A 20,225-nucleotide genomic window follows, 5' to 3' on the forward strand; every position below is an offset into this window, starting at 1 on the left:
AAAAAAACAAGAAGAAGAGGAAGAAGACTAGAGAAGATGCGATCCTGCAGTGGAGTCCCGGACAACCTGAGTGAGTGTGACGTCATTCTGATACATATGATTAGGGGTGATTATGCTGATCGCTGTTGCACCTGCTTTGCGCTTTAGAGAGGATAGAGATGGTGTGTGTGTGTGTGTGTGAGAGAGAGAGAGAGTATAGGCAGATCTCTGGCGCTCCCTGCCCACACACACACACACACACACGCACATGATACTACGCGTTTAGCTGCAATGACCTGTCATGCGAATCCAGGCTGCGGTATCTCCTCTGATCATTACACTCTATTCTGTTCCGTGCGTGCGCGTGCGTTCTGTATTGATGTGCAAGTCGTGCATCCATCATCATCATCGTCATCATCATCAGAGACATGTATGCATATCAATCATAATATCTGAGTAAAGCTGAAATTCACCCACTAACTGTTTTACTGCATGCATACACCACACACACACACACACACACACACTCACACAAAATGCAGATGCACCCCCCCCCCCACCACCCCCATGCATTAAATGTATCCTTTGGTGTACAGAAAGACGACATCATCTCATCTTTCACCACAGCCGTTTTCAAGGAACGTGGGTGTCTTCACCATTCATCTGTCTCACCAGGACAAGACTGAGATCAGACCGCCGAAGCCCAAGTCAGGACTTTGAAGATGCGATGCATCCAAGGTGGAATGGATGATCTCTGTAACGTGTAGCCGTTCACCTGCTCCCTGCATCGCATTGATCCGTCACACGCGCCGTGTCCCTGCTGTGAAACAATCCTAACCCGTGTGGCCTTGTAATGATCGCATCATTGAGCCTTGCTCGGGCTAATGGACTTTTCCGGATGATAAGCTTCTTTGGTGGAATCACATGCACATGATCATTTTTGTTTGCATTAGCCTAAATGGCTAGATGTCTCATGCAAAATTGCCTCTAGGTAGAAATATGCGTGTGTGTGTGTGTGTGTGTATATGGTAAGTGCATGGTGCCTTGTGATACACTGGCATTCCATCCAGGGTGTATTCCTGCCTTGTTTCCAGTGTTCTTAGTGATCCTCCACCACCCTGACCAGGAGAAAATGTTTACCGAAGATAAATAGATCATTCTACTGTAATATATATTGCCTGGGCAAAAAAAACTCTAAGATTTAAATTAATCACCGTTAGCTTTGATTACAGTGCACAATGTGGTGGCCAGTTCATGTGACAAAATGATTCCTCGTGCTTATTTTTACAATCTGCGTCCTGGAATATGGCTGTGCCATCAGAGAAGAAAAACTCCATAGATGTGATAACCTAGTCATTCAGTACGTTCGGGTCGTCAGCTGACTTTATTTTATTGCCACAGGATGTTGGAGAGCCTAGACCTGACGAACTGAAGCAACCCCAGAGGGGTTGTACAAGCAGTGTCTTCAGAGGCTTGTACAGTGGACACTATGCATGACGGGTCCACAGCTTCATGTGCTTTCCTTCTTACCTTGACACGCCCATCAGTCTGGGATAGGGTCGGTCTGGACTCATCAAAACACATGCTTTAAAGTCCAGTCTTCCACTTAATAACAAGTGGTTTTCTTATGAACACACAGGTTGTTAGTCCCAATCCTGTAAGTTATGAGTGTATGGAAATGCTCTTACTTTCCCTATTAAACATACGCTGTAGCTCTGGATTTTATTGTTGATTTTTTCAAGTGATCTCTATTTGTGGTTTTTTTTTTCCTGACTACACATATCCCACAAAGTTGACGGTTCAGCACTATCCTTCTATATCCAGCTATTGTTAAAGTGTTGAAGGATTCTCAACCGAGTTCCAGCAATTTCAAACCTACTTGGTGCTTTTTTTTTGTCCAGGCAGTATATACAGTACGCTGTATCTATTATGCTTGTGTTTCTTGGTAAACATAATACTCCTGTTGCTAATAAATGCAGTCACTCTCTGCTGTTGTAGACGATACCTGATGGACTTATTCCACACTTTCAATCCTGCTTGTAGACAATCACTTCTACATACAGTAAATTTCTAATGTAATCATAAAGATGGTCCTGTGCTCATCCCAGGACTCTCATTCACAACCTGCTCATATTGAGCGTCCTTTTCACACATTTATTACTGTGTATCTTTATTGTTTGCTGCTGTAGAAGAAAGGATTTAATTTTTTATCTATCTGAGTGTTACCCAAAAGAGGAAGAGTTGCTTTTTGAGTCAGGTAGTCTCAGGGAGGTTTTCATTACCACTGTCCTGCCTGTGGTTTACGCTTCAGAGATCTAAGTCTAAATCTGCATTTTAGCAAGGCTGCTTTGTGACAAAGTCTATTGTTACAAATAAAAGAGGAACAGATCCAGACTTCTCGGGTTTGATCCTGGGTTTCTGGTTCTGGACATGGGTATTTCCATGGGTATGTTCTCCCTGAGATTCCGCCAGCATCTGTCACTTCCTCGCACCTCCAAAAACCGTAGATCGTTTTGCCATGCCTAAGTGCTTCTCAGTGCATGTGTATATGTGTCTCATACAGGCTTTATTATTTGGGTTCTATACACTGTGACTTGCATAAGAAAACTGTTCATGGCAATTTCAATCCTAAAACTATCAGAGCCATTGCAGGCATAAGCTGTCACAGGATAACTGTCTGTACCAATCACAGTCCAAAGCCATTGTCATGGCTTCTAAGTGGAACGAACATCAGTAGGCAACTTTAATCTTCGAACGGGGCCATCCTCGTAGCATTAGCAGTGAGTAGATCCCAATCGGAAGTCTAACCTGAATTAGGATGAATCAGGCAGGTCTGAAGGGCGGAAAGGGTAAGGATGATTGATATCTCAGCAGTGTCCTATGTATGGACAAAGAGAGAGAGAGATACAGAGAGATACAGAGAGCAGTTAGGTACGCTCACACTCACATAATGAATAAAGTCAATATATATTTAGTGCCGAGTACAAACAGAGGTGCTGGCAGACTTACATATGACAGTAAACACTGATCATCCAAAATACTGTATTACAATGTAAAATATTAAGCCACATACTGTCTGGATTCCCCTTGAACAGTTCTGGCCCTTCAGGTTGTGACTTTACAAGACCTCTGGGGGTGTAAGGTAGTTTCTGGCACCGGGAAGTTAGTGCTGGATTCCTTTGGGTGCTCTGGGTTGCGGGATGAGGTCTCCTTGCTGTGTCAGATTGAGATTTGGAGAAAAATCCTTCTCCTGGTAAGCTTCGTACACGGCAGGCTGTGGTGCTCTGGGTGTTCTGATACCTTTCTATCGGTGGCCAGCATTTGCGTTTTTTAGGCATTCATGTGACATTGGATTTTCTCTGGTATTGGATCAGACAGGCTGGCCCATGATGGGTCATGATCCTTGGGTGCCCATGATCCTATCATTAGCTTACTGGCATATAATTCTGCCAGACATCACCTCACAAACCAAGACGCCCCTTAGAGCCACGCCCTGAGGGGCCACCCCTGTGAGTACAGTTTAAGTAAGATTTGTTTAAGCAAGATACATTATTTGCAAATCCTATGTGGCCTATCCTAAAACGTTATATCATTATGGGTATATATAGTTCTCCCAGCAATGTTGCAAATCATATGACCTTGTTGGTGGTGCCATCTTTGCTAGCTACTGAACAATGCACCTGAATGGCAGGTTTAGGAGAGGTGTGGTGCCCAGTTCCTAGTTTTTTTGTTGAGAGACTGATGCTAGATTCATTTCATGGAAATCCTGATTATGTGGTCCTGCCATACCTGACTTTCTCTGTATTTAACTCCTTTTCCATTGTGCTGTTTCAGTTTCTGTAGCTTTAAAAGAACTCATCCTTTGCAGAAGTGCATCTTCCTAGCCAATCAGAAAGCAGTTAGTGGAACGTTGATGGACAAAATGCCCCTTATTTTAACCCTTTCATCTTTAAAATTTTAGCCATTTCTCATCCATTTTCAGGCTACCCCCCCCTTCCACCATCAACCCTCCTTCCCCCCTACATGCAAATGAACTAATGCATGTAGATGTAAAAGTGTTACTTTATACTGTAATTATCAATGTCAAAATATTAGTTGTTGAGAAATGGATGTCAATTTAATTAGTATTTACAAAGAAAATAAATCTCAGTTCCATCTAACAAGTCTTTTTTTTTTTGTCTGTTTTGTGTGTATGTGTGTGTGAGTGTGTTTTCTGCGTTTGTTTCAGTGAGTTTGCATTAGGAATATGGGATCGAATCGGAACAGCATTTTGGCTCTGATGACCCGTTCGAGTGCTGCGTGGTGCTGTGTGTCCTGACCGCCCTTTTACTACCTTGCCGCAAACACACACACACACCTGCACACACACAAACACATCACTTCCCTTGCCTTTTGACTTCATGAAGATTCGCCTCATTGGTGATGTGATGAATAAATTTGAGGTCCTTGGGATTGTAGGAGAAGGTGAGTACAAAACAAATGTCACACTTTTCAAGCAGGATTTTTTTTTTTTGTGCTCATTTTATGGCCCTGATTTCCAAATAATGACCAATGATTTGCATGTGCAGTGTGATACATTTGCACTTAGTCGTCGTGGTGCAGGTGGGTTACAAAGGAAAATGCAAATGCTGTCATGTGAACAAAGTGAAGGGAAACCGTATTTAAATGAGTTTTTTTTTGCAGCAGCAGTTAATTGTTCTTGGTAGTCGTGACCATTTCAGACATCAAAGAGATTCAGAGGAGTTTACTACACGTGTCCAGCTTAACATCACATAACGTATTATACGATCCTACGATCAGTCGATTTGAAGACTTTCCATTCCGTTAGAGGTCAAGTGAATATCTGATATGAATCCTGGTTTATGGAAACGTCCTTGTTGTTGTTGTTATTTTGCCTTTCAAATTTCATAAATCCAATAAGTCTAAGGCTACTTTAATACTTTTCCATCAGCTCATTCGTTTATACATGATTTTAAGAGTTTAAACGGGAAATTAAAATCATATTCATGTTTTCATTGTCTCAGGACATTTTTTCATGAGCAGCATCATGAGTTTGTTCTCATTAGGAAGACATGAAGTGGGAGATTACAATAAGCAAATAAGTAAATAGCAAAGTGTAAAGAATAAGAAGAAAAACAACTCAGGGGACACTAATGAAGATAAAAGCGATGATTCGGCATGTTTACGGTGATGCTACAATGAGTCGTTTAAGGTGTTTTAAGTGTTACATGCGAGTGGCAGAACATCACTGGAAGACAACGAGAGATCAGGAAGAACTTCAATGAGGCTCAACCCCCGAAAATGTCGAAACCATTCAGCAACTTGTGCATAATGATCAGTGGAGAACAATCTACAACATTGCTGCCATTGTTGGTGTGTCAGTCTAAGTGGAACAGTCTAGGCAATCCTCATGTGGGATTTGAACATGCGCTGTGTTGCTGCGAAGTCTATCCCCAAGCTACTGACCCAGGAGCAGAAGGAACATTATGCTGAACTCCGTCAGCGTGCCGTGGATGACCCGTCCGTCTGGTCGAGGATCATTACCATTGATAAACCTTGGGTGTACGGGTACGATCCTTAGACAAGACGACAGTCTTCACAGTGGAAGAACTCATCAAGAGCTGAGGCAGGTCCGCAGCTTTACTAAAGTGCATGCTCATCGTCTTTTTCGACATCTGCGGCATTGTGCATCGAGATGAATATCCTCTGGGACTAGACGGTCAATAGTGAATTCTACTGCCAGGTTTTAAGGCGTCTGAGGGAGGACATACTTTCCCCAAGCCTATTGTAAAATATAAATAATGTAAAAAGGGTAAATATTGATAACATTATGATTTATATCAATTATATAAATGATTATTATTAATTGATTTCAAAACCTGCTCACCTATACCAGGAGGTTACACCTTAACCGTAGACACGGAAATCTATAAAAATTCTATACGTTAATTAAAATAACCCATCTGCCCTTATTATAGGGTTGCCTTTAAAAAAAAATTTTACACAATCCTTTAGATCATTGTTCTACACAGTTGATGAACTGTGTATTACAGCCATATGTCAGCCAAGATGTTTAATAAACTTCTTTTCCTCTTTTCTCTTCTTTATAGGAGCCTATGGGGTGGTTCTAAAATGCAGGCACAAGGTAAGACATATTTATGTATATAGCAAATGACCGAGGTTAAAAGCAGTTTTCCTGGGGGTTCTGGTGTGTGGTCTTTATCGTACATTGTGCAACTTCGTTGTTGATAAAATGTACAAAATATTTCCATCGATCTGAAACAATGCTGTCTATATGCTAATGTTGTTCTGTAGTTCACACTGCTCTGGAATGGTATTTTGCATCAGAATTCCTAGATCATGTTTAATTTACACGGTTTCCCACTTAAAAACACCGGAGCTGTCAATAGATCCAGGCAATAATTAATTTTGCTCTTATGCTCTGACTGTAGACTGAACTGAATAATTCATAAGTGCAAATGAAAAAAAAAATCACACTTTCATATAAATAACAGAATAACAAGGGTTAAATAAGTTTTCTTCCCAAATGTGACACATGACTCAATTTTCTCTAACCTGAACATCCAATCAGATCTTTCCTAATTAGATCAGTGCCTGTGTGTTCTGAGATCAGATTCATGGGTGTAATATATACTGTACTGTATATACAGTAATGTGCAAAGGTCTTGAGCGATCCCGTGTTTTTTTTTTTTTTTCATAATTTGCTTCCAAAGAGCCTTTCTTATATTTTTTATGTAGTCTTGGGGAATAGTTATCCAGGCTTCCTGAAGAACTTTTTTGTCTCTAATTTTCAATCCAGTCCCTGTACCCGAGCAGTTTCAGATGAATATTTTTGTTCGGGTTCATAGATATTTTGTCATGTCTCACGTACTGTATGAAATGTTTCTTCCTGTTCTCAAACAGGTCCTTTTTACATTGGATATTTCTCCTTAATAGAACAAAACAAGCTAATGCTAGAACATTTCGCACCATCTGTGTCCCTTAACTTATCCAAGTGACCCAGAAGCCCTGCGAATTTAAAATGCACAATTAACACACAATATAAAGCTCCCTAATGTAAAGGGGGAAAAAAACAGCCGTAAGCAGTTTCAGTGCTCTATCCACTGAAGATATTGATTATTTTGGCCTTATACTCATTGGGCCTTGATTGGTCTCTGTAACTGTGGTAACAATAGGTTATTCCAGGTAGTTTAATGCAGATTATCATCGATGCATGATAGAAGTCGTGATTAACCTTGCATTTCTTATAAGAAAGTTCGTGTTTGGGAGAAAAATGTGGTGAATTGAGGTGAAGAAGAATGAGCCATTGGAATGTTGTTTCTGTTAAACACATATATAATTTATAACACATTATATACAGTTTATATAAAACAAAAAAATGAACCATGTAAAATAATGTGTAATAAAACAAAATCTCTCAGAATGAAAGTCTCGCTGTAATTTACTATTTTGTCCAAAGTGCAGGTCAAACTTAATTTAATGGTTGCCTTAGCTATAAGTGGAAGAGATATAACATTATCTGATACTAAATCTTGTGTAAGACACAAGTCAGTCAAAGTCCTTGCAACATATTATGTGTGCACCCTCATCATAAAATCTGTATGAATTCCAGCATGGAATGTAAGAGACTCATAGCTTCGACACATAACCTGCATGTCCTACAGTAGCTCCCCCCTCAGGCTCTTATTTTAAGGGTAGACTGCTTAGCAGAACCTTTTGCATTAAACATGAAAAAATATGTATGTTCAGAATTGTAAGGGGCAACTGTAAAAGGTGTGAAGGTTACCTTCTGTAACTTTTAACCACAAGGGGCAGTATGAAACACTTGGATACCATCCTAAGCTTGTGCATACACCTTGCAGGATCCTTCAACAGGTTTATTTAGTGAGATATGGGAACGGGATAGTCCAACCTCCAAGTAATCAAAAAACATCTAAACCAATGCCTGCTATGGGTCGCTCTTTAAGCCCACCTTCAAAGGCTCTTTTGTTGCAGGTTCCAAAATATTGAAGCCAAAAAAATTTGATGTGGGTCATCCACAGGGTGCAGACATCATTCTTCTGGATTTGCATGCCCTCTCAGTAGTGAGTCTACTGTACCCCTGTACAGCCCAACCAGGTTGCTCTCAGTGAGGCCAGTCACGGCTGGAACCCCTGAGGAGATTCTGTGCGAGAACACTGGGGACGATCAAAAAGTAAAACCAGCTTCAAGGTCAGTTGGACTGCCATAGTTCCTTCTAGATTACGAAGATTTTTCAAACTTGTTTGAGTGCTTCTTATCTGCTTCTTGGGATGGGTATTAGGACATGCTCCCACTACCGCTACTAAAAATTCTTAAAGAGCATTTTCGATAGGGATAGGTCTGCTAACAGGCAACAAAACCATTGAATATTAGACCAGAAGTGTTACAGACTAAAACTTTTCTTTGTCTCAGTAAAAGAGGCCCAAGTTTTGGATAGACGGAGTCCTGTTGGAAGCTCTTCCCATTCATAAAAAGATAATCACAACAGATCTTAAAGGTTCTTACAAGCTTGTGAGTGGGGAACGCTTTGGTGCTACACTATGGCATTATTAGTTCAGAGCACTTTAGCTAGAAGGAACTGTGTTACTCCAGTTGACCTTGAAGCTGGTTTTATGTCTTGATTGTCCTCAGTGTTCTGGCACCGAATCTCCTCAGCATTATCCAGCCACAACTGGCCTCACTGAGAGCAACTAGTCTGGGCTGTACAGGGGTACAGTAGACCCACTATTGAGAGGGCATGCAAGTCCAGAGTGTGGTAAAGAATTGGAGAAACACAGGTGGACAAGTGGCAGGTCAACACATTGTTGGTTGTGATTTGCCAACTGGTTGTAGCTGTAAACAGCACTGGGATAGGCATGACTGGATTCAGCACTTGTTACAGCACCTTCCACTTCTTCTGATTTTCTTTCCATGTTAAATAATATTCAGCAACTTGACATAATGTCCTGCACGTCCCCCCAAGGTGCTTAGCTTGGTTCTGACTGCTGTTTTTACTAGTTGTTTGAACACCCTGGAGGCCACCGCAAGCAAATATGCTGTCTCAAATTAGCTGCCAACATTGACCCTTGTCTGTTTGGTTCTGGTCTCCAGGCAGTATCACCAACTGAAGGCTGTGACCTATAGCTATCCAGCAATCCCTTCTAAAGACACACAGGGTTTCAACACGCGGTCTTAGTGATATATGTTGATTTTTTTTTATCTCCTACTCTCGGAGTCTTGTGAGCCCTGTGTGAAAAATCTCTTAGACTTAGGAATTATATAGACTCTCCATTTAAAGGTGTGCCATTTCAGGATGACCAATGCCGATGGTACCTTTGTATCACCATGGCATTTTGTCTCACATTGGAATGAATGTGAATGACATCTTTGAGAACTTTTGACATCTTTTGATGTACCCCTGTGAACTCTGTGAGTTCTAGGAAGGTTTCCAGGAAATTATTGATGTATGATGGTGAGATTTATTCAATGTTCTGTATCATGAATCAGATGAAAGCATACATAATGTGGCATCCAGTTGTTTCTCACTGCCTCTGGGAACAAGGAATCATAGGACCGCAGTTATGTGATCAAGTTCCTGGAGGACAATTTGACACCAATTGCCTGTTGATGTGTGTCGTTTGTTCCCGTCCTACATGTTGGCTTTTGGAAAGTATAGAGTAGGGTGGCTTGTAAGTTCACACCTTCGGAAAAGCCCTGTGTTTGGAAACTTACTAAAAGAGGGTATTATATATATGTATATTTGGACATCATACTGTATATTGAGACCTGAGGTGGTGGCATACTGGGTCGTGTTGCCGTCTTATAGCTCCAGGTTCAATCCTGCGTTTTGGTTACTATGGAGTTTCTGTGCTTGTTCTTTACCAGTGAGAAAGTATTGAAGCATTGCCAAAAAGCAACTCCACTGGTATGTATACTAACAAAGAACATGATTTGTGGGAGGCTTTTGCAAAAGCCTGTTGTTGCAATGCTGCAATACTGGCCTGCAAGTTTTCACAATTCTTGGTCGGTGTGTTAAATGAGTCACTAGCTGCCATGTGTCATCTCGCGCAGTTAGCCAGTTCTAAATTGTCTTTCATTCATTTCTTATTGGAATTGCAAAAGCGATTCCCAGAATTACTGCTTTTATGATTCACGGTGGAAAAAAAAATCATGCATGTTGAACGGTCTAGCACGTTTTTCCATTAAAGGCAAAAAATGTTATGTGCTAGCGGCTAGTGCATTTCCACATAGCAAAAGTGTTCTTTTTTTATTAAAGGTATAGATGTATTTAATATATTTAAATATATTTATATATATATTTTTGAAAATAAGTAGATTTTAGTTTGGTGTTTATGTTTAGAATTAGAGTTATCAAAATCATAATGATTAGCACTTTTATTCAAACTCCCCTGTTTGTGTAATGACCTAATGTGCTTCACAGGCTCTTCTAAAGAAGGCAATACACTTCTGTAGAAGCCAGAGTGCTGCCTGGGGTTGTGTGTAAAACGAGCTCTGCGTGATACGGAAAGCCACAGCCATCAGGAGATGTTATTTTATTATTGTTTCCAAATAATTTTTCATTGAATTAAAGAATGCATGAAAAAATGTTGGGTGAGGGAGGGTGCGTGCCTGCGTCTGTGTGTGTGTGCGCATGTGTGTGCGCATGTGTGTGTATGTTAGCATTAAGTAGGTCACCTTGAGTGGGAATGCTGGCTGTGCTGAGACATGTTGTGATGCTGAAGCTGAAGAAAATAATAGTGAAATGTTCAGTGCAGTGCAGAGCTATCGCTGCTGGTGTTTAAGTAAGACTGAGAGAAATATGATTATTTGGCAGCTTCTGCAGTATAATGACATTGATAATGCAGTGTATTAATGCTGATAAGATACGGATGAGGATAGCTGATAATTGAGAGCTGCAGTGTCACATTCGGTCCTTATTACGATACCATTGTTCTCACCGTGCAAATCAGCTTGAAGGTTACAGTAACGGATAGTTACGGCTTGGATGATTCGAGATAAAATCATTGGATAAAACATGAAAGAATAAGTATGTAAAGCAGCGCAAATAATGCTCACAACCGTTGTCTGTTTCTTTTGAGGAATTCAACATCATTTTATCGTTCTGATGTAGAATCTGGATGATTAAGCAGCACAGTTTTCCAAAAGTTCTGCGTTTTTTTTTTTGGTAAAGCGTCTCACAGCAAGAAATCATTTTGCAAGTTGGATGACAGCAGATTGCTCATCGAGTATTCCTCGTGTCAATCTAATGCAGTACCCTGCAGTTTCGAGTAAATCGACCGTGTCATACAACTGTCAAAGGGATGCATTTGATCTCGAGCCTTAGCTGCTTGAAATTGCATATTTAAAAGCAGGGCTGCTCTATTAATAGGAGCGACGCTGCTCATTTATTGAAGAATAATATTTGCATCAAGGTTATTTCAAAAGCTCCGTTCTGAAAGGCTACATTTTGCCCTGTTTTTATCCTTTAATCCAACGTAATAATAAAGCACCAATGAAGATATATTATCAGATGGAACAGACCCTTAGGGTTACAGATCTGTTTTTGTGTATTTGTGGACTCCCTATAGGGATGCACCAAAAAGACTCATGAACAATATACAACACTCAGCATGAGCTGTTACCAAGAATTGCTATCATAAATGTTATCAGGATATGATAACAATGACGCACTGGTAAAGTGCTCATCCTATCATCCGGAGATCGCGAGTTCGATTCCCAGGTGATGATGTAACCTCCCGCAGCTGGAGGTCTAGAACAGGCTGATTGTTCGAGCTACAGGGAGGGATGAGAGGATCCCAGAAAACTGAAAGCATAAATTTTCCAGCTGGTGGTCAACATTTGATCTTTTTCTCAGTCTGTGATTGAGGATGTCTCTGTTCCATACTCTGCCGTTTACTCTCCGGCTCGTAGTTATGAATCCATGTCACGTCGTCAGTAATGTCACCTTCCTTAGAGTAATTTGCAGATATCCAAACGCTTCTGTTTATGCTCTTAGGTCAGTTGCTTTGGGTCTGACCAAAAGTGGGAAAAATGACTAAGTGGAGGACATTTTTGTTTTGTTTCAGAGACTTAATTTGAAGTGATGACCGCTGCGAAGTTAGGGCCCAAAGTGAAATGGTTTTTATATTGGGACAATTTTCTGCATATTTAAGATTCTTATTTAGAAATCTTTTTTATTTCTTATGGGAGATAAAAGTACAGCAGAATATATTTGCACCTAATTTTTTTTTTTAAATCATTTTATATTTCCCTCATTAAAGTCCCCTGAATCTAATCAGTCAGAGATGCAGGCCAAAGTCCCGAAGTTAGGGAGCGTCAAAATCTACTTCAATTATGTTAGGAATTTCCTTCTTCTTTCTTTTTTGTATTCTCTGAAGATTTTAAAACCTGTGCTATTCCAACTAGCTGGCATGACCTTTTTTTCATTCAGAAGCACAGCTTAATGGTAAAAATCCATCCATCCATCTGGGAACATCTGTAGCCCAGCTAGGCCCCATTGAGGCCAATGGTGACCAGCGTATTTACTCCCATTTTAAGAATCATGGTGGGACCTCTGGTCAAAAACTACAAGTAATTGGGTAGTTTTAACTTCTAACCGGTACTATGTAGTGAAAAGGCAGCGAGAATAAATCATGGAGGTGGTGGACAGTATTGCAAATCTTATACAATTCTCTTTATCTCTTTACATATTCTGTTTCAGATGACTAACTGTTCTGGGATTGAATCCAAATAGCTTTACATGGAAAGCTAGTACAATATATAGGGTGTAGAATCTCTTGTTCCACTCACTCTTGTTCAGGGGTTAGAGAGGGATTTGGGATTCAGCCTTTTGTTAGAAACTGATAAGCTTACAAAATTTACAATATGGGATATTTTTTCTGCTCTGCTAAGATTTCTCCCCAAACCGTGAAACGGGTACGTAACTTTCACGGACATCCTGACAATCTCCCTGTGATTTTCAACAATCTCAAGATCGCATAAAATTTGGGAATGTGGATAAGCAGCGTTAGTATTTGTTAGTATTTGCGGAAAAATTACTTTTTTTTTCCTGAAATTTACTGTTTCAGTCAAACAGCCATGCAGTATTTATTTATTCAGGTCATAAATAAACAATCCAAGGCTAGTGAAGATGCATACTGTATAAGCTTTTTTAAATCTAAATCTAATTGATTCCCTTTCTTATCCAAAGCATACTTCATCTTTCACCTAGTAACAGTATAATGAAACTTGCTGCTACATATTGTTCAAGAATTTGGGTTTCAGAATCCGACAAAGAAGAAATTCAGTTTTTGCCAGGAAAGCATCTGGTGCAGGTTGTCCATCCTTAGTAATGAAGAAGAGATCTTTTCAAAGATTGTTAGAAGAAAAATAATACGTTTGATAGGGTATTACAGTTCAGGTTTTCTGTATTGATAGTGAAACATCCTCAAGCTTGGATGATGTGTTGCTCGGGTTCCTTTTAGCTATTGGATGAGAATCAGATAAGTGCACAATATGTCTCTCAGTGCTTTAACTAGTCGCAGCAGCCTCTGAATGCAACAGTCGTGCTCAGATACGAGGACAGAGCTCCTTTATGTACAGTGAGAGCAGCACAAAGTAGCACAAAAACCACAAGCCAAACCACAAGACAAAACACAGTAACAAGAGACAGACTAGGGTCAGAAAACTACAGACCCAGAAAAGTAAGACTTGGGAACCACTGCACAGCAAGACAGAGCATTTCGAAGCGCGATTAGACATAATCTTAGGAATTTAGTTACTTATTCTGAATACATTTAATGCATTTCCTGAAAAGACATAAGAAAAACAAATGCACTGTATTCTACAGTTGTATTTCCTGACACTGTTGCTTAGTGACACTGGTCAACAGTTTTCTATGTTTTTCTTGCTAGATTTTGAATATAGCAAGAATAACATAGACTAGTCAGGGGATCAAGACAAATGGACTGGAAATGTGACAAAAATAAAAGTACTCTTGTTCAATTAATTCTGCATAGCAAACTTACACTACAATTGAAAGTATTAAAACAAGATATCGGATATGCTCATACTGTATGGCTTTGAAAGAGTAACATTAACCAGACACCAAAACTAATTAATACATAAGGTAATATAATCTGTCCATTCGTCCACTGTCTATACCCCTCATTCTGTGTAGGGAGCCTATCCCAGGGAACTGTCGTCAGGGTATAAGTCAGGGTACATGCTGAAAGAGTGTGCCAACCCATTGCTGGGCACAAGCACACACCACAGGCAATTGGAACTCCATTCAGTCTACACTGGTTCTGCTTGTATGTGGAAGGAAACCTTCCCAGGAACTCCTTTAAGGGACCTTTTCTTTAATGGAAAAATGGCTTGGTTTAATCACCACCAGTGTTCCTCTTTTGCAGGACAATGCACAACCTCATACTGTCCACTGCACCACTTGCACATGGGCGTTATTGCCACATCCTGTATACAGTCCTGACCTTGTTCCAAGCCATTTCCACATGTTTGGGCTATTAAAGGAGTTCCTGGGAGGCCGGCGTTTCAGATGTGAAGCAGGGGGTCCAATCATAGCTACATGTTCTGTTATTCTGCACAATTAAAAGTCCCAGTTTTACCTAAAAGTTCAATAAACACAACTGAGGCATTAGGACCAATGATTTTTAACCATCCAATTGGACATTATTAATCTTTGCTGACATCATTTGCAAATATATTTATATAAACTTCAACATATCCTCTACTCTTTCTGCAGTTATCTAATGTGCTGAAAAAATATCGAGTAACGATACATTATTTTGTAGATTTCATCAAAACAAGATTTACCTTAAAACTAAAATTAACACACAACTTACTACTGGTGGGAAGGTGTTAGATACTCCCACCCCCATCAAATGATATCAGGACTTCTCCCATAACTTCAAATATACTTATACCATTAAATTAAATTTTATAACAGTTTCATTTTTTGAGAAAGTCCATTTTTTGCGTTTATTAAAATATGAAATATGTTTTAATGTCTGTCTAATGAATATCTAGGAATAAGTCGAATAATACAGTTTTATGTGATATCTTAAACCATATTACTGACTCAAACTGTACAGTGATCCTGAGCTAAGTGAGCATGACACACTTGACCTCAGTCATGGATCAGTGAATATGAAAGACCATTTATTCAGCTGATCTTCAGTGTTGCGGTCCTGAACACCAGGAATCTGAAACTTAAGGAAGAGTGAACTGATTTGCTCTCTCTCTCTCTCTCTCTCTCTCTCTCTCTCTCTCTCTCTCTCTCTCTCTCAGCCTGTTAGGCAGAGCACTGCTGAGTGCCATCAAATTTGCAATGCGACATAAAACCAAAGCGCTCTTTGATGGCTCTGAAACACAGCGATTCATGAATTAAGTGGGGTTTTTCATCTCAGCGGCAAGGAACGTTATTAAAAATGATGATATCAGCAGAAACCGGCCATTTTCAGAGCTTGAAGTGACTTCTCATTTTAGGATTATCTATTTTCACCTTGCATAGAGAAGCAGGATCTCAGGTTTCAGGACCTCCCAAACCTTTGCTACAGGTGAAGACAGAGTGATATCGGAGTGCAGTGTGAAGATGAGAGTCCTACGAACAAGAGTGTACAATGTATAATCCCAGTGTCTACGCATGTGGATTAATGCTAAAGAGAAACAGTAGACTTCAGGTTGGCCATTTTGTTACGTGACACATTACAGAGACACGCTTTAATGGTTAGGCACACTGTATGACTGGATGGTTACATCATTGACTTTTCAAAATAAAATTTTCAAGAAGTGCATTTCTATCTATCCTCATTACTTTTAACATCCTTCCTCCAGTGGTTCTCATCTCATAGTCTCCAAACATGTAGGAAGGATTTCATAATCAGAATCGTTTAACCTCTTTATAACCATGTCCTTTATATAAGCTTTAATAGAGGAGGTTGGATTCTCAAACAATACGAAAAGAAGAACAATGAAGGAGTTTAATCTTGAAACCATTCCCTGCAGAAACCCTAATGTTGGATAACCATTGTCAAATAGTTGTAATGCCATTGTGGTGGCATCCACCAAAACCACAGTGTCAGGACGTCATTTTTTATTTTTTTTTTCAAAAGTTAGAACAATTTGGGATCCAATCAATGTTGAATGAATAACCCCCAACATAAACGCTGCACAAATAACCTGAAAACAACAGAATTTTAACGTTAATTCATGTTATGGCGAGCTTATCCATACCCTCCTAACTCTCTAACAGTTTGGAATTCCTGGGATTTATCCCATTTATCCCAGGTTTTGGGCTTTGACTTACTGGACTAAGACTAAGACTAAAAGTGTTAGCTAGAATACACTGATCAGCTCTAACTTTGAAACATTTAACATTAAATCCTGCTGGGTTTTGTGTTCCCCATGTGCACCCAGATTAGCTCTGGCCCCTCAGGGCGTGGCTCCTCAGGGCCTCTGGGAGTATACTGTTGTGTCTGGCAGCAGGATGTTGGCAGTGGATACCTTGGGTGGTTGGGGTTGTGGGATTGGGTCTCCGTGTATCTCTCTCATGTCTCATGTATCTCCAGGACATCCCATGGGTGCTCGAGTGGATTGGGATCTAGGGATTTTGAAGGCTGGGTCGGCAGTCTTGTGCTCTTTGCCTTCTGGGCCAAAAAGCACAAGGCTAGGTACACTGGCTGTTCTGGCGCCTTTATATTATGGCCAGCATTGATTTCTGTGATTTGTCCAGCTCAGGCTTTTCTGTGGGATCGGACCCTATGGGCTGATGTTTGGTCCTCGCAGGTTGATCCATGTGCGTCTATGATCCAGTCACCAGTTTATGGAATATAATTGGTGATCAATGTTCAGTTCACCATTCAGTGGTGTTAATTTTATGAATGATTGGTGTAATGTCCCGAACTGTAGATAGCTAATTATCTAATGCAGATGAAGGGAAACACACAAGGACATGAGCATAGCTTCATGATCATGCCAGTGGAACATCATGCTTGTTCTCTTGGCAAAATGTCATAAAGTCATTGAACATTGCAAGTCAAAGTATTAATGCAAAGCAGACTAGCATTTTTTAAAAAATTTTCATTAAATATTTACAACATGTAGTAAACCATCATCAGCCATAAAAGATTTACAAAAGTAAACATCTGTCTCCTTTAATGCTATCACAATCATATACACATACTGACTGATTGGGATTTTAATCTCTATTAGGTTTGTGCAGATTTTTAAATATATCAAGGAGTTTCATATTTGCTTAAGAAACAGTTTTTATTCTGGAAAAATATCTGACTGTGAAAATTGTCTGGTTGGATAGTATTGACAATAATGGAAATAGATAATAAATAGCAATTAATGAAATTTATATAATAACTTTATAGATGCTCCTTATTGCATATTTGAGTCTATAGTCAATATTTCATTTTCTGTATTACAATACAATATATAATGCTTCTCATCTAGATGATGTGATGTAAACAGTCAATTGGAGAAGGTGTTCAATCCAATTAACCTATTTGTTTATAGACATCAGCTTTTCTTAGTCAGGGGTAGCTCAGTGAAATGTCAGTTCGGAATGTCTCAGGTTCAAACCCCCCAAACACCAAGTTACCGCTGTTGGGCCCTTGAGCCAGGCTCAAGGGTAGTTATTCCATAGTTGGAATAACTATATTCTTTCTGCATCCTTGCCGAACATGTTGTAATGTTAATTGACATGATAAAGTTTCCTGAAAGATTCCTGATCACATTCTCTAACGCATCTCTCCTGCATGCATTGAGGCTCTGGCTGGGCAAAGATCTCTGATTGGCTCACATTTCACATGTAGGAAAGCATCTATCTAATCACAGATGAGACGGAATTCTTGTAACCAATCATAACGCGGGAGGCGGGATTTATCGGGAAAAAAAAGGGACATTAAAGTTGAACAAGAAACTTTTCATCATCTTTTTAATCTTCTTCACTAAAAAAATACACTAAAATAGACCAAGCACTCATTGTGTGATCAAAGGACAAATGGACAGAAGGGAAAAACAATTTAATGGTCTCTTGTTTTTTTTTTTTTTGTTTTTTTTTGGCACACATGGAAGAACTGGCTAACTGCAAGTGCAGCTCACTTTCAGGGAAAGTAAGGAATATAGTAGGACTGCAGTGCGCAACTGGACAATATTATATTGTTTACAAATTATTTGACCCTCTACAAGACCTACTGTCCATTTAAGACCTTTTAGTGCTAACACTAACGCTATTAGTCGTGTCATTCTACAGTCTCGCACTGAGGCTTATAGTAAAACGAGAGTAATTGTGCACACAAAGGATAAATGAGAATAAGCGCCAACACCAGTAACAGCAGGGCCTGGAAATAGGAGATCTCTCTCTCTCTCTCTCTCTCTCTCTCTCTCTTACGTTCTCTCCAAGACTAATTAGTAATATGTTATAATAAGTAATAACTGCTATTATGATTATTCAGACAATGGCTTAGGTTATTCCTCGATACACCTTGCCCTTTCGAAGCCTAACCGTAATTATTAGGATTAGGTTTTATGAGAAAAGGCTTCACTGACAGCCCAATTGATTTTATCCAAAGAAGTGCAACATAAAAGAACAAATCCTTCTTTATCCAATTTGGATAATAACTAAGGCTGTGATTGTAGTTTATAATCTTGTTTTTTAAAGGGAAAGTCTGTAAGTGATTGTGATCAGGTCAGAATCCTTACTTACTCGACTGTTTGTATCGTTGTTGTTGTTGTTGTTGTTGTAGGAGACAAAAGAGCTTGTGGCCATAAAGAAGTTTAAGGACAGTGAAGGTAAAGCCCGACTGCATGGACCTGCTGCATGTCAGTGTAAAATATGCATGCTTAATCTGATGATAATATCCATCAATACAATGTTTCATTTCTATTTTGACTTGTAATAAATGGTCTTGCGTTGCAGCATTTTTCTGCCTGCTATATTGAAAATGCAAAAATACAGCATATAAGTTTGGGATGCAACTTATACGAGGGGAGTTCAAGTCAAACCGAGACTTGATGACATTTCTGGTGAATGAAGGCGTTAAACGGATTGACAGATCTGTAAAGAAGACCTCAAGCGTAGTGCAGTGATTAAACATTTAAATGGGCAAAACGGTTTAAAGAAGGCTGCGAGTCTGTAAATGACGATCCTGGCCGAGATGATTTGGAACCCGCTCCAGTTGTTCTCGTGCACATCTGGCGAGTGGAGCGCCTGATCCTTGGGAATCAACGGATGACTTGAGAAAGAGATGCATCGGTCTGTAGGAACTGTACACGCAATCATTCACAAAGACTACACAATGGGAGTTACTTCCACATTCACCGTATAGTCCTGAACTCGCTGCAAGTCATTTCCAGATGTTTGGGATGTTACTGGAGCTCCAGGGAGGCCAATGTTTTAGACGAGAAGCAGGCAGTCTGATCAAAACTGTCTACCTTGATGGTGTCCAAGCACTAGTGAAACACTGGGATAAGTGCGTTAGTGTGGCAGGAGATCGTATAGAGAAATAGAGGAAGATTTTACTCTCAGAAGTGTGTTCTGTTCTATTCTTCACAATCAAGAGTCCTGGTTTGACTTGACCGCCCCTTGTATTTTCATAAACAATACTTTAACAAAAAATGCTTATTTAAGAATACTTCTTTCCAGGCAGTAGTACTTACTGCAAAGCTTTTACACTCAGTTGACAACATAACACATACTTAACACATACTCTACGTAATTATTACTTACACTTAGGTACAGAATTATCGATATTAATATCAGGCAATATGTGTTTATAAGTGTTATAGTGTTGGTTTTCAATGTAGACTTCCAAAATAATGTAAACACCTGTTTTTTTATTATTATTATTTGACTACTTACTGTAGACTCAGTTATGGGAGATGATGTTACCTGATTTTTCAATACCTGACCATTTTCGGTAGATAGATTTGACTCCAAAGCATTGTGGTCAATTCCTGGAATCCTTAGGGTTAGCTGTAATAGAAAAAAATCTGAAATGTCTGAAATACTCAAACCAGCCCATCATGCACTAACAACCATAAAAAGGTGATATATATTCCATACACACTCACTATCCACTTTAATGGGAACACCTGATTTATGCATTTATTTAACCTGCCAATTATGAAGCAGCATCAGAATGCATTTAGGGCCAGGGCTTGAGTTAATGTACGCATCACATTCACTTTCAAGGTTG

The 20,225-nt window shown here is 39.6% G+C and overlaps 1 protein-coding gene across 1 annotated transcript in view; it reads left to right on the top strand.

The window, feature by feature from the left end:
- cdkl5 (cyclin-dependent kinase-like 5) overlaps nt 1-20,225 on the top strand; it is a 48,637-nt gene continuing 28,412 nt past the window's right edge. Inside the window, exons 1-4 of the mRNA XM_053492709.1 lie at nt 1-70; nt 4,208-4,443; nt 6,090-6,124; nt 18,774-18,819. Of these exons, the coding sequence (XP_053348684.1) occupies nt 4,380-4,443; nt 6,090-6,124; nt 18,774-18,819 (145 nt within the window). The 5' untranslated portion in view covers nt 1-70; nt 4,208-4,379. The remainder of the gene's footprint in view (nt 71-4,207; nt 4,444-6,089; nt 6,125-18,773; nt 18,820-20,225) is intronic.

This window comes from Clarias gariepinus, chromosome 3 (genome assembly GCF_024256425.1).
Source record: "Clarias gariepinus isolate MV-2021 ecotype Netherlands chromosome 3, CGAR_prim_01v2, whole genome shotgun sequence".
Taxonomy (NCBI): domain Eukaryota; kingdom Metazoa; phylum Chordata; class Actinopteri; order Siluriformes; family Clariidae; genus Clarias; species Clarias gariepinus.